Below are 15,771 nucleotides of genomic sequence, written 5' to 3'. Positions count from 1 at the left end.
GAGCATTTAAATACTGAAGAGTCAGATGTTTTCCCCGGCAACATCACCAAACCAGACAAGAAACAAACTTCCATTAGTAATATCAGTCAAAAAGCAACATTAAAAGTAAACTGAGGCTGAAACATATGGTGGAAAAATATACAACTTGAAAATAAGATCCACATTAGCCATTTGTTAGCTGTTGTTGTTGTTTTATTTTCTGTAATTCCATAGTGCTTTCCCTCATTGTTGGAAATGAATATGGATAAAGGCAAATTAAGAAAGTAGCATATATTTTATTTACTGTCAAAGTACTTTTTTGGGGGTTGGGGGGGGGTTGTTTTCCTATGTGAGGCCTTTCAACTTGAAAAGGCTGAAATCTGTCTAATCTGTAGACAACTCAATTATTTATGGTACCCTGAGCATCTCCTGCAATATTCATAATTAAAGTAAGCATAGAAAATGAATGGATGACTGAGTATATGGATGTGTGAATGGATTAACGGGCAAAAGAATGGATGAACAGATTGGAATATAGATGGATGAACAGGTAGACAGACGTACAGAACGGTGGACCAGGGGTTGAATGTGTGTTGAATGATGATAAAGGGCAGTCACTTGACATAGAGCATCTCTTTTTTTTAAGATGTCCTATAAATATAAACACAAAAATGAACAAACAACGCATGCGCACAATAACAGCCCCACAGAGGAAACACCCTATTGAGAGAATTACATCGACACAAGTTTCAGGTAAAAAAAAGTAAGACGGTTCAAAAGAAAACATAACAAAACCTAAAGCAATGAAAGAATGGTTAACAAATATCAAGAAAGACCATTATTCTACTCATATAGAGCTTTGTGTTGGAATTACCTTTGTCCAATTGCTTTTATATTTCTTCCAACAAAGAAAAATGGGGGCGACACACGCCTGAGTGAATAAGAGATGTATGGAATCTAAAGGTTTTTCAAATAAAATGGACCATCAAAGTAAATACATTTAAAGTTTTAGGCTGGAGCCGAAATAACAATGTTGAGTTATGTGTGGACATTTCTTATATATATATATAAGAAAATGTCCATATATATATATATATTAGAAAGTATATAAATATATATGTTTAAATATGTTAAATATGTTCTGATCATGGAGCTGCTGTGTGATTCTTTTTCTGTCTGGAAATAATGAAGACAACAGCCTTGAGTCCAACATATTTAGAGGTGTGAACCATCATTACCGTGAATTTGAGGATGACAAGTTGTTCTGTCTTCAAGAAAACATGCTTTGTGACATCTTATCTTACAGATAAATAAATGACTAATTCATCAACGCACTAATTTTCTATGGATTTGGAGTTTAATTACACATGATGTGCGCATGACCGTTACTGTGGAAGCTATTACTTCATGTTTCCTGTGAACACAGGACCAGATTAACATAGAACTGTGGGTGTTTTCTGGCTGCCTTACCGCAGCACTCGATGCACACATTTTTTATCCCGCGAGTGTCCTCCCACTGAATGTGTTGAAGTGGCTTATGCAGAAACACTGAGTGGGATGGACTAAGGTGCAGCTGGCAGTGACCCAGGTTAATATGGTTGAAAACACTTGAGTGCCAGTGTCTGCAGTCCACAGGGGCATGCAGGGTGCTGAATGCAGAAAACAGGACAGAAGTCCTCAGGGAGTCTCACTGGTGTGGGTGTTTTGGGGGGGGGGGGGGGGGGGGGGGGGGGGGGGGGGGGGGTGTGGAGTGAGCAGGGGGTGCCGTGATACTGTAGCTGCTGCTGTATAAGCATCTGTGCTGAGGGCCTGTGTGGTGGCTGGGGTGGGCTGTGACGATGATTTCCCCACAGTCCGTTTCTGCAGATCCGGAATCAAATCAGCACCTTTTGTAATGGGAATAATGTGCAGGGTGAAAAATCTAAGTGTGCGCTATCCATGAAGAAAATTATTTTAAAATGTGCTTGTCACACCGAGCGGGGGAAATGACCTGCATGGTTGCCAGAGAGTTGTACTTTGCAGTCATTAAAAACACAATCAGGTGGGAACAGGAAAAGTATCACAGCTTCACAGAAAACAGCATGATCCTTGCAGATAATTTTCCTCTTTTTACACCCATAAAAAAAACACATTTTCAAGTTCAAGGAATATGTTGAATATATCATTCACCAAAATCTCCTGGTGCTCTTTAGTAAGGCTGCATTTTTGACAGGACTGAGGAGGTTATGCACTTTTGAAAACTGGGCTCAGATACGATTAAAAATGAAAGATCCTAAATCTGCTCTGGTAAAAGCAGAACTGATTTCCATCTCTGAGAAATATACCAAGAAGGACATTCAGAGATGTTGGAGGGAATTTTTCAAAATCACTTTTGTTCAAAGACAAAGAATCTTTCTCTGGTTTCTCACAGCCACACAGTCACAATCTGATTATAGTGAAGCAGCAAATAACCTGAAGAGCATGAGATCTTCTGGTGGGCGTGAAGTGGGATCAAAGTGCTCCGGGCAGCCAGAGCCATGTCTGGGTTTGCCTAATCAGGCAAAAAGTACACAGTGAGACAGAATCTCTTTGTACATGATTTACTTGGGCCATAACTCATTTGGAATTGGAGATGAAGAGATTGCACAGGCAGGAGGTTTGACAGCATGGAGTAGAGAGGATCTTGAAAATGGCCAATGGTTTAAAACCCCAGCAAGGATCTATATATAGATGCCTACAAAATGTCAGGTATTTGTGTGGGGGTTTGTGGTTTGCAGGTTACAGATATTGATGTGGTGTACAGTGTGAGATTTTCTCTTGTTTTTTTTCAAACTCTGGTATTTTTTATGAACCCCAAGTCTAGTTTTGAGAGTCTGAGTCTTGTGTAACATAAACGTGTCTGCTTTATTAAGAACTCAGTTCTTTAAATACTGTATTTATAAAAGATCCAGATGCTGTTTTTTAGAGTCAAAGTCCTCGAAAAAGTTCTTTTTAGTCCAGGTAGACTAAAGAGACATTTTCATCACGTACAGCCCTACTCTGCACAACAACAAAAGAAAGATGGTAAAGTTTACATTTAAATGATTTTATGGCTTTTATGCTTTTATTGGTCTGGCCTATTCATATATTAAGGGTTTAGGTTTAATTTAAAGTATCCCAGTCTGTTAAGGAGCTTTGGTTCAAATCATAATTCTTCTATTGCTTGTCATTTTGAGACAATGTCGAAGAGTTACTTAAGAAAATGGAATGACTGTGTCCTGCACTCAAAATATGTATTCAAGGTTAATTGGTGTCTCTAATTTAATGTCTCTGTGTGTGTGTGTGTGTCTATCTGACTTCGTTTTCCTTGTGATGGACTGTAACAAAGTACCCAGGCAGCTGCAATTGGCCCCAACACCCTCCAACCCTGAGATCTATAGAAGGCGAATGGATGAATAAATGAATACTATCTGTCTTCCCAATGGGTTTGACTGAAAAGGGCCATGCACTTTAAAGGCTTAGAGCATGTTTATTCTATGACATGGAGCTTCAAGTCCAGTCAAGCATGTGATTAATGAAATGATCATTGTACTTGTGAAGTTGATCATGCATGCAGATGCAAATAAAAAAAAAACACTAACTCAAAAACAAAAACAAAACATGGACGATAAACTTCGAGGCTGCCTGTGGCAAAGGCATCAGAGGTGAGGTGGAAACTGTTAACCTGCGCATTACGGATCAAATCGGACAAATCTGTCACCACGTTTTCACAGTTCACCAGCCGGATACACGCGTTCGAGGCTGCGCTAACCAAGTGGAAGTATATGCGCCGCTATCACGGATGCACGCTGTTTATTTTCCTCTCCGGCTCGTGAATATTCATGGTTGTGCCTGTGAACGTCAGGACGCAGAGAGAGAGAGAGACAGAGAGAGAGAGAGAGAGAGAGAGAGAGAGAGAGAGAGAGAGAGAGAGAGAGAGAGAGAGAGAGAGAGAGAGGGAGGAGGGAGGGGAGAGACAACATGCCAGAGCCCGGCTACATCTCTCCTACCGACACCGAGCGACTGCACCGCTTCTCCGCATCTCAGGGCGAATCCAACTCATCCCACAACAGACGGCCAGCAATGGACTGACGGAACGAATATACAGAGAGAGAGGGAGAGGGAGAGAGAGAGAGAGAGAGAGAGAGAGAGAGAGAGAGAGAGAGAGAGAGCGAGAGAGAGAGAGAGAGAGAAACGCCGCCTTGTTTTTGAGCGTGCACATATTTGGTGGACTCGAGCTCCTCCGGTTTATTTTTCACCGGATCCAGCGGGCACAGCGTCTTCTTTTTAATTATTTTTGTTTCATAAGAGGAGATGTCATCGGCTCGTCCGGAGATGCGTCTTTACGAGCGGCTGTTGCAGCGCGTCCCCGGGAAGATGGACGAGACGCGTCGCGGCTGAGGAGCTGGCGGACTCACCACGTTGCGGGAGGAGGATGAACGCCTTCCCGGGCGTCGTTTCTCGCTGGTAGCGCACAAACCCTCCCTCCCTCCCTCCCTCCCTCCCTCGCCGTCCTGCGCTGCCCGGATCCCCGGAGGAGCGCACCGCGGACCACAGCAACCTTTCGCCCGCCACCTTGAAGTTGCGGCGCGCCGCCGGGAGTGAGCGCAGCCTCCTCGGAGCTGTCCGCGGTGCTGAAAGCTGCCACTCCACCGGTTGACCTTCTCTCCTGGAAACACGCGCAGGAGCGAGGCGACAACCGCGCAGGCCACCGGCACATGAACCGCTGCTGGGCTTGACTGAGTCAGCCAGACAATCCCCCTCTTTCATGGCTGTGGCACGCAAAATCAAAACTTTGCTGACCGTCAACATCCTGGTGTTCGTGGGGATTATCCTGTTCTCGGTGTACTGCAGGATTCAGGACCGATCCGAGGAGCTCATTCAGATTGGGCGCATTTCGGACCAGAGGCTGCGAGCCAGGAATGGCAAAGTTTCCAACTTGGTGGACAGGCAGTCCATTCTCCAGAGGCTGGAGAGGCTGGAGGATGTTGTCTACAACCAGCTAAACGGTGAGTGACGCCTTTAGGTGGCGGACAGACAGCCAGCCTATTACCAAAGATAGCTGTGGTTGAGTGTAGATTACTTTTTCAGATTGTTCCCAGGTGAGTTTGTCCTCGGGACCATGACTCCCGTATATTCTTCTCTCAGTCTGTAGCCTCATTCATCTTCACGCTTTAAAACCTGTTGGAGAGCAAAGGTCTGCTGCTTGGGGCAGTGCTTATTGAGAGGCTAATGAAGCAGGGTGATGCATTATGTTGCAATAGTTTCTATATGTCCCCTCTTGGCAGGCTTCACTGGACTGTATTGTCAACAGCCTATCAGGCTCTAACAGGCTCGTCCTATAATTGACTTAACTGCATCCAAACTTCTGCTTTAAGCACTGAGGTCTGTTCTTTTGTGTTTACAATCCAAGTCAGAGGAAGTCTGAGTGTCAGCAGCGGCTCCTGTCATCCAACTGGAGGCAGCAGAGCTGGTGAAACGTATCAGATTTAACAGGCAGTCTGACTTTTTGAAGGAGAGTCTAATGTAATGGCTCTATAAAGGAATGACAGACTTGTATTTCATTACATGGCCATTAGTCTGTGGGGCAGATTCGGTCTCCTCAGCACGACAGCGAGCTTTAAAATCAGGTTACATCTCACTCTGCCTCACTCGTGGATTTAATTCCCTTCAGGGAAATCCTGACTATCCACAACCACAACAAAGACAGTTGGGTAATTATATCCTCGTCATCCTTGAAAAGTAATTGGCTAAATCAGTCTATAACGTTGATAATGCTGGGAAAGATTGTATAGATTCTGAATGAATTTTCGAAAGCCAAACTTTATTAAATCCATCTGCATATTTTACCATTTAGGTTCCTGGTTATGTTACTTATCATAGTATTTGTAAATATTTCCATTTGTGTAAAAGAGAATACATTAAATTACATTTCCACTATATTACTGATTGTTAGTAATTTTACAGATCTTCCATTTTCTTTCCCCCAGCAGTATATATATATTTTTTCAGCAATTTTCTTTCTGTTCTAATGAGGAGTTTAGTCTGAACCTATACTCTTTCTCTAACTCCGAGCCATAATATTTCTTGGTGTAATGAACAGCAACACTGGGAAAACATTGGTTCACTGATGATGTTCCCTTGTGCTCCTTCACTGACTATTGTGCAGGTCACCGTTCCAATAACAAACCTTTCTCCAAATTAAAGGAGCACTTTTCTGTGTCTTCCTGTCTCCCTTGACGATATTGAGAATAAGTGTAAGCACACATAACACAAACAAGGTTTGAACATATTCAAATGCATAGAATTTATATGATATGTTGTACGAAGCAGAGACATCAAGCCTCACTGTCAGTGGTTAATGATCGGTTTCACTCAGGAATATCAGTGTATTTACTAGCTTACTGTGCTTATTTGCCAAAATGGAGCATCTATCTGTGTAAATAGTTGATTTTGTGGAGAGAAGCAATTTATTCTTGTGTTGTTGTATTTCATGCTGGTCACCAGTAGAGGTCAGAGATTTGATCATATCCCATTATGATGCAGGCTGCTGAGAGCTCTTAAACCCTGGATTCAGACAGGCTAAGTCATAGAAAGTCTCATGGGAAAGTAAACTTCTTTTTTATATATAAATGAAAATACAATGTCTTGCTCTGAGTTAAACAAAAAAAAATGGCGGAAAAGATGACAAAGCTTGACAGTCCATTTGACTGTTGTCTGCATTTAAGGACGTTTCACAGCTTCAGTGCAGCTGCGGACTGTTTCTGCATGATCTTGTTATTATGCCGGAGCGTCTGCGGCTATTTTGAGGGTCACTCCGTCAGTTCCAGTTATGCTTGGCATCTGGCATCCAGCCAGCAATCACTGCCTCTCAAAAAGTACAATGCATCCTCTCAGTAACTGCAGCCAGACCCACACAGTGGCTCGTTACAGCTGTGGGACAGAGACACACTGCCTCTGCAAAAATTCTTCACATTCACGCATGTGTTTAGAGTGCGGGGCAGCAGCTGAATTCTATCTGAAAAGCTGCTTTTCCACATACTTCAAGTCAAACGCATTTGTCAATTTACCCCGAGTGTAGGCCCGGTGACATTCACTTCTTTCATGGCTTGACATACACAGTCAAAAGAGTTATATCAGCTTTGCAAATGATTGTCAAAACTGACTCCTCTGTGCTGTGCGGTTGTGTTCAAGTAGCTGGGACACCATTTATACAGAGAGGGTAATAGCTACGGAGAGGTGAGAGAAAGGCAAGCCACAAACTCAGTGCAGGAATATGCAATAAAACAAAAACATTTCAGATCCCAGTCATGAGTACCTGCAGCAGCTCAGAAATATGTTCGATGCGTTTGATAAATTAGATTTGTTCAGTGTTAGCAGGCTGCAGAATTTATTTACTCAAATAATATAAATGATCAATATGAGCGACAATTTGAAATTTACAATTTGCAAACAATTTCTTCAAGCCGTCCAAGTTGGACACAGAAAAGAAAACAAAGACAGCATTTGAAATTGTGTAATTTTTCTTGACAGAGTCTGGAGTACAACGCAGGCTGGACACATTTGCTGGCTGTCACAATCCCGCCGCGATTTGTCTGAAGCTCTTTAATAGCATACTTAATCATACCCTCATATACCCAGGTCAACGGCCTTCTTTTCTCAATCGTGCACAGACCACAAATTGTACTCTGTGGCTATTGGGAATAACTATGGTGAGAGGAGGACTCAGTACGCCAATAACTATTACCATGTCCAGCAGCGATATGAAGTAATTGCCCATTCCCTCTGTTGTTTATTGCCTACCAATGGCACGGTACGGGAACTGCAGCGGGGGCCAATTAGATTTGAAGGACATAAACAAGTCAGGGAATTCCTCTTTTATTGTTGTCTGATGGACGGTCACCAGACTCCCAACAAGAAAACAACGGTCAAGCTCTGTTTGCAGCCCATTCTGTGCAGAAATGAGCAACTCAAGGGTTGCCAGCAACGCAAGGGTTTTCAGCAATGCCGCTCGGCCCTGCCGATGAGGCCACCAGCTTTTGGTAATCAGATGACGGAGGTTTAAGCTTGTTAACAAGCTTATGAAGCGGCATTCTGACCTTAAGTACTCTATCAGAACCTGCAAATGCATCCTTTCTAGTACTTACCTGCTTGAGTCCTGTGAGCCTGAATGATACACAAATAAGATTAGGTACCGCAACTTTGGAAGAGGCAAAAATAATCTGACTTTGCGACAGTGATGAGGGTTTTTAAGGGTCAGTGAGCTTAAATGCAGGTTCATTGGAAACATGAGTATATGATCAATTTAAGGTTTACTAACCACAAACCACTAGGAATATCATTTTTATAAAATTGACCAAAATCCCAAATATTTCACCAATTATTGGTTTTATAAATCTCAAAATGGGAAAAATGTATATACATGTACACTATTGAGGATTATAGCATAAAAAGTGGTAGTATGAATAGAGCATATTAGATTTATTGAATGTATGTGTGAGAATAGGACATACTTTCTATTGAACTAATCTAAAGTGTACACTACATAGAAAAACAATGTGTTTTTGATTTGTAGTTAAATGCATTATTCAAGTGGTGAAAGGAAAACATGAAAGGAAAACAAATTGTATGTGCATGATACTTATCTATAACACCAATCCTACATCCCTAATCCTTCCTTTTTTGACTTTTATATAATTCCAAATGTTAGTTAGTAATAATTGTGAAGAAAAATACATGAAAACTACCGATCATGCTCCTCTACCTCATAGTCAACAATGACAAAAGCGAGGTGACTACTACAATTGTCCCATATATATCAAGGGCTCAAAAGAAAGTACTAATAATTAATTGCAGAAGCCAGGTACAGTAGCATCTAAAATCCAAAACACCGGATCATTTGGCTTCTGATAGTTTTATCGGCAAACTGGATTCGACTCCTGACTTTCATTTTTTTTGGCTGAATTTTCTTCTCTCCCACTGTTCTGTCACTTGAAGCTTGAAAGCTCTAAAAATACTCCTGAAAAACATATTGCTGTCAGCGAGTGAATGTGCTACTGTTCATTTTTGGTTGCCTGACCAACTCTGGGTGCGTCACTGGTTGAGCCGGGCTGTTGTCCCACAGCTTACGGTCACACTGAGGCTCCTTGTCATCAGCCATGCATGTCACTCCCGGCCTCCTCCTGCTGTGTAGGTGCTGATGGGATGGCAGCCTCACAGGCCCAGCTGCAGCGCCAGATATGCTTCTTATCTATAACGCCCAATTATGGCAAAGAAACTAACGCTGTTTATATGCTAAGCCTGCCGGGGCAACGACTTGATGAGAAAGGAGAAATGTCACACTCACTCCCCTCCGCGTACAGACTGTACCTTAATGATACGTATCGCGACGCGCTCGCGTGTTTTCTGTAATGGCGGCGGCTTGCAGGGGCGCCACACCTCGACGTGGTGGGGACTTGTGAAATTAAATATATTCCAATAATGGTATGTAGATGAGGCGTTGGTGGATAACACAGTTTCAGAAACGGATAAGTATAAATTCAGCTCAGCCTTGAGGAATCATGATAATGAATTCAGCGACTCACCTGACAATCAGGCGGCAGCCGTGGAAAAATAATGTCAATTTCAAATGGAGCGAGGGTTCCTCTGATTTATACCGCTGGCTTAAAGTCATGCAGTGATTACATTACCAACATTTATTGGTGGGATCAAGTCACAGCGGGGGGATTTGAATTTTCAATAAATCTAACATTTTGATTGTTTCGGCAGTGTTTTTTGGATGACTCAAACAAACTCATGCACAATTGTTTCAGTGCCCATTCACAATACTTGCTAATGATTGTCAGATTTGGTAAAAGTACTCGTTGTACTCATATTAAAGGCATTTGTGTAAAAATCGTATTGTTTCATGTAAAATTTTGGATTAAAATTCATGATTTGAGGGGAATTATAAGAGTTGAGGTCCTGAAATGAGTAGAGTACAAAAAAAAGGTAAAAAAGTCCAGAGAGAAATAAAGAACAGAATTTAAATAAAATGACTAAAGGCCACCTCTGAGTGCGACCAGAGGGGAGTTTTTGCAGTGGGCATTTTGCAGAATATATATTTTCCTTGTGACACGTCACCAGACTGACACATTTCATCCCAAAAGAACAAGAGAACAGGAACTCGTTGAAAACTGACAGTTGCCACTGATCTGCACATGCAAAAAGCCTCAGAGGTGTAAGATCTGTGTGTGAATGATCGAACAGCATCTTCAAGCTCTTAGAGCGACAACATTTCCATACTACAAATCTGTTCAAATGTACACAAATACAGGCAAATAAGTTTGCTATTTACTCACCGTGGGTCGATTGAAGCACGGCACCTTTACGTGACTTGATAGTAGATGAAAACCCAACAAGCTGCAGTTGGGGACCGCGGATCATTTGAGTGCACACAGCCTGTTTTTTATGAAAACTGAGCCCAATGCATGTGTAAACAGTAACTTCTATATGCAGGGCTTAAACCACCCGTAATAACAACTCGTGAAAAAGATGCCGCGTGTAATCTGATCAACGACTGGTGACAGTTAGTCTGCAAATATTTTTGTGTCACAGAAACAGCTGTTGAGGCCTTAGATTTTATAAATATTTAACGTATTCAGCGTTAACAACATACACAACATACATGCTGATGTGTATTTGCTCGTTTCATATGCAGTATAATGAACAAGCATGAAGTTGAAGACAAATATTAGCAGGAAAAGTCAGACTGTAACTATGAATGGATCCTTTAATACATTTGTATTAAAGTTTATACTTACAAACAATTGTAAGCTCACGCGAACTGTTGTGAAAAATGAAAAATAAATGCCTAATGGAAGCTCCAGTTGAGGGTTTTCTGTCTGGGATTGGCATGTTTTCATTGTTTGTGTGTGCATGTGGGGTTTGTTCCAAGTACTCCAGTTTCCTCTCACAGTGCAGAAACCGGCGATTCAAGTTGGTGCATCTACATTATATGTGTCAAACACATTTTGTTTCAGGGGCAACATGCAGCCTGATTTGATCTTGAGTGGGCCGGACTGGGAAAATAGAGCCATAATAGCCATTAAATGTAAACTTTTATGTTTTTATTTGTTGTGGTGCAGAGTATACGTGATGCAAATGTCTACATTTTCTCCAAGCCAAATAAATATGATGGAAAATGACTAGAATCTGAACATAAAGCCAATTTTATTGAAATTATTTGGTGCAAAATACAGTTAAGTGTCCAAAAATATTTTGCTATAGCTGTTGCTTTGTGCGTGTTTTTTAAAAACTCACACTGGCAGCATAACCTTTGAGGCTAGTTTGATTGAAACAAGGTCGTCAGCTTTCATGGCAGCAGCACTGATATCTCGGGGGGCTCATTGTTGTTTCTTAAGGAATTTGTTAAAACATCTATGTTTTTGTAAGTCTTTGAGATGTTTATAATTGGCTGGATTGAAGCCTCATTAGGGCTGGTTTTGACCCACGTGTCTTATGTTTGACATCTCCGCTCAAAATAGACTGTAATTCTGCACAGTGTTGACATGTGAAGAGTTAACTGGGCTCGGCTCCAGTACCCTGCAACCCTGGCTTGGATAAAGCAGTATAAAAGATGGATGGATGATAAAAAGGAAAGGAACCTAATGGCCTGTTTGGGCTCCATATTTGGTGAACTTGCACTCACGGAGGCTCTTGGGTGCCTTAAATGTTTCAAGAGGACAACATAGTATTGTTCGGTGGGAATCTGGAGATGCGGTGCTTCTAATTTCAAAATCAAAGTTCCTCTTCCTACTGTTTTGAGGAGCAGAGCTAAGTTTACTGCAGCTTCACTCCCACATTTTTTTTTGTTTTTTGTTTTTTTGTTTTTTGTTTTTTTGTTTTTTTGGGGGAGTTGAAGGCTTTGAACCTCTCTCGAACAAATTATTTCCCCCGTCTTGACGATATTGCTGAATCGCCTTCATCTCCACAGCATCAATATTTAGAGCTCTGCAGCATCACTTTGGACACACTCTTGCTCTTAAATCATTCATTAAAATTGAGGTCGTCTTTGAATTTAAGACTCTGTCTTATAAAGGGCAAATCAGACAGACCCTGAAGGTTACTGTATTATTCATCCCTGTTATGGATTTACTGTATTATGTCAGAGAAATTTGGACAAATGGATTGTGAAGAGCAAGTGCGGAGACAGACGCGCGCCCGGACACAATGAGATTGAAATTGGTGCCTGACGTTGCAGAGGAAACATCGAGCTGACACTCTGGATATGAATGAAGTCAGAGAGGAAGAAGCAGATGTTGAACTGTAATTGGTGCGTAGTGAAACGATAAAAGTGCAACTGCACTGTGAATGAAAGTAAATGAAAGAGCAAAAGCACAGGAAGTAAGGTTTTTTTCAATTATATTTGAATGTTTAGGTCAAATGCTTTGGATATAATCGAAGGCAGGAGGAGACAATAACACCAAGAAAAACTCTTTTCCTTTACATTTACAATGGAGTCGCTGTTAACAACAGTCTCCGTCCAGGACGTTGTCCCTCAGTGCGCCAACGTTATCCAACTTCCTCCACTTTAGTCCTCCTCCTGTTTTTTCCTCCGCCGGTAGCTCCTTGCCCCAGTTTTAGCTTTCTCTTCTTTTAACGTCATCAAACCACCTCAGTCTCACTTTCCTTCATCCTAATCCCACATATGTACAGAGGGTTTGAAGCCATTGCACTATTCCCTCTCCAGAATCCTTGAGTCGTCTCTGATAAACAACACTCGGGAATACATTTTGTTCTCGCACCGTGGAGATGGTTGCTGAATCTTATCTTGATATTGATCAGCGTCGGGAGCTGCCAATCACACAGCCGGTTGATTGAACTCTTGGATCCTTGTCACACAAAGTCATGTTCCTCACAGGTGCAGTAATCTTTACAAGAGACGTAAACTGGCTTTTACATTGGTTTAACATTTATTGCTCCGGGGTAATCCAATAAACACCATTTTCCTCACATTTTCTGTGTAATTGTTTTGTTCGTTAGGACCTGTTTGGAAGCCAGAAAGCTCGGAAGGTCACATAAAATGAAAAACAATCAGATAAATGAACAATGCGTTAAAGTGATTTAATTATAAAAAGCAAATGTAACCGATGTAACCTTGTTTCACAGGTTACAGCATGTCTATAAATGTTGCAGATACAACAACTGCAAAGACTCACTGTAGCTTCAAACTGTTCCACATGGATGAACGTCATTTACTGCTTGTGGGTCAACTGTTGAAAATATATATCCAGCATTCGATTAAAGATCACATCTTGTGAGGAATTGATATGTGATGTGAGTGAATTCAGTTGGCAGTTGGGTGAGTTTCACTCCGTATTTGTACATAGACTTTAAAGATCATTGTGTGCTGTTTTTGATCTGATGTGCTGATGAGGTAGCTTCATTGGCAATGTAGGGGTGGAGGGTGTTTATCCCTCCCTGTGAATTACACTTTGTACATCACACATCTTCATCTCCGTCACCTTGAACTGTCTCTGGTGTCTGGCTGAAGGGCAAACAGTCTTCACTGCATCGTCAAAGTGTCAACGTGTCCCTCAGTTCTGCTTGACCGGCCCTCAGGACCATGGCACTCTTATTATTGGATGTATTACATCTATATTGGTCACATTTTTTTAATGTTATGGCCAGGAAATTGCCGTTTAAAAAACCCAAAAAGGTGGTCATTTTCATTTACTTTTTGGTCTAACTCAAAATGTTTGAAAAATGTGGTTATGATTACCAGACAGAGAACAGGAAAGCAACGCCACAATAGTTCACGTAAACTGTGTCAAAAACAAACAACAACAACAAAAACAATTCTTTGAGAGCAAAATTCAAGCCTACTTGAATCTCGGTCCTCAATATTAGTGGTCATTTTTCAAGTGGCGCCCTGGGAGAATTGGTTGTCCGCCTCTGCCGTAGATACCCTCCTTTTCTCGTTTGCAGTTTTTTTGGGTGTGTAGTCCACCAGCGGCTCCATACGAAGTACAAACACATCATAGTTGATGTTTCTTCCTATATAGTGGGAGTGGACAATTACGGGGTTTTCCAAGTGAATTTTGCATTTGCATGTGCATTGTGTGTTTGCAAGTGTCTTTTTCCGCATTGAGTTGGTTATAATACTACCGTTTGCTGTGTCAGCCTCCAGTCATTGCCATCCTTTATTTTTTTTGGGGTCCAAATCAAAACAGCTTACTGGCTGCTTTTATACAAAGTGCCTCACTGGATCATGTGTAAAGTCATTTTCATCTAGTCAGAGAGATTTTAATCCTCATTGTTGTCTTAGTATGACACTCTGCCCACAGACGTACACAATCCAATTCTGTCTTTCAAGATCTTGGTTTATACGAGTCTATTTTTGTTTGTTAGTCATCCATTTTAGAAAATAAATGTTAGGGTGTTAAAAGAAGCCCAGCTTTGAATCATTTATGAATATTCATGTTTTTTTTTTTTCTTTTGTTATTTGGTACTTTGGTGCAAAATGAAGAAAACATGAAAGCACAAATCAAAGCGAGGAAGAGCGATTTTTTTTCACCTGAAGATACTTGCAGAGCTTTTTTTTCCTAATTAAAAAATACATCAAAACAAGGACAATTAAAAGTAAATCCTCTCTGTAGCGTCGGTTCATTGCACTTGTGTTTACATGTAGACAAGACAAAAAAAAACAACCCACCTCGTTATGATAATATAGTCTCTCTGAAATAATTACACTTTTGTTGACAGATCAGACATACAGGTTCCATCCCATAATGAAATTCCCCATCAGTCAACCCGAGGCACTCGAAGACAGGGAGAGGCAAAAATAACGCAGTGATTAGAAAACAAAGTTGGCAGCCGTTGTCCCGCTTCCAAGACTCACACAGAGACGGAGAGACCCTCCAGACTGGAGTCCCCGGCTCCAGAGGATATCTGTATTATTGTGTGACACGGGCGCCGATGCCAGATGGCTGGTCCGTGACGTGAACCCCACCCATGCTTGTCAAAATGCCACCGCATTGGCTGGTGCAGGGCATGCTAAATCCCTCTCACGGGAGAAGCCAGTTTGCAACCATTCAGCTCCAATTACAAATCTTCAGTAGCACCCGAGGATTTGAGGCCATCCAAATATGGTGATTACCCCGCGGTTCCTGAAGGGGTGAAGCTGAGAGCTGAGCTCTTCATTGGTATGCGCTGTTTACTTACTGTCTGTGTGTCCATCTGTTGATATGGAGAACAGACGCGGCGCGATTATTCTGCGGAGGCCACGCTGGAGGCTTGGCTCGCATAGCAATTCTCTGACATTATCCCACAGTTTCTGGGAATTTTAAATAGTCAAATAGCATTGAAGGCTGACGCGTGACATCACGCTCCCATAACAACGAACTCGGCAAAGTTTATCTCCTGTGCAAAGTTACTGCTGAGTGAGAGTTCGTAATCTTTCTATGGCCCAGATTTATAGTCTTTTTTAATGTCTTTTTTTTTTCTCTGAGATTTCCTACAAAAAAAGAAAACTGACTCTAGAGGTATGATGGTATTTATCTTCCTTCATTTGTGTGGGAAGTCAATGACAAGTCTGCCAAGAATCTCAATCACACAAGCTTTGACTGGGAAGCTCGCTGAACAAATAAACGTCTTCATTCAGTTTATTGCAGTGCATTCTATGTAGAACATAAAGGTTTTGTTTACAGCGTCTCAAGACAACAATTATGCCCCTGCATCACTTTCTTAATGGCTTACAGGACCCAGATGACAAGTTTGTCCATGCCACACCCCCAATGTTAAGTGTTTTGCTTT

The 15,771-nt window shown here is 41.6% G+C and overlaps 1 protein-coding gene across 1 annotated transcript in view; it reads left to right on the top strand.

Annotated features, from left to right (window-relative positions):
* The first annotated feature begins 4,536 nt into the window (after nucleotides 1-4,536).
* Nucleotides 4,537-15,771, top strand: part of galnt9 (polypeptide N-acetylgalactosaminyltransferase 9) — a 106,020-nt gene continuing 94,785 nt past the window's right edge. Inside the window, exon 1 of the mRNA XM_080498914.1 lies at nucleotides 4,537-4,985. Coding sequence (XP_080355040.1) covers nucleotides 4,745-4,985 — 241 coding nt within the window. The 5' untranslated portion in view covers nucleotides 4,537-4,744. The remainder of the gene's footprint in view (nucleotides 4,986-15,771) is intronic.

The sequence above is a fragment of the Blennius ocellaris genome (assembly GCF_963422515.1).
Source record: "Blennius ocellaris genome assembly, chromosome: 7".
Taxonomy (NCBI): domain Eukaryota; kingdom Metazoa; phylum Chordata; class Actinopteri; order Blenniiformes; family Blenniidae; genus Blennius; species Blennius ocellaris.
Note: the sequence above shows the minus strand (reverse complement) of the source record. Positions and strands in the feature narration are given on the sequence as shown.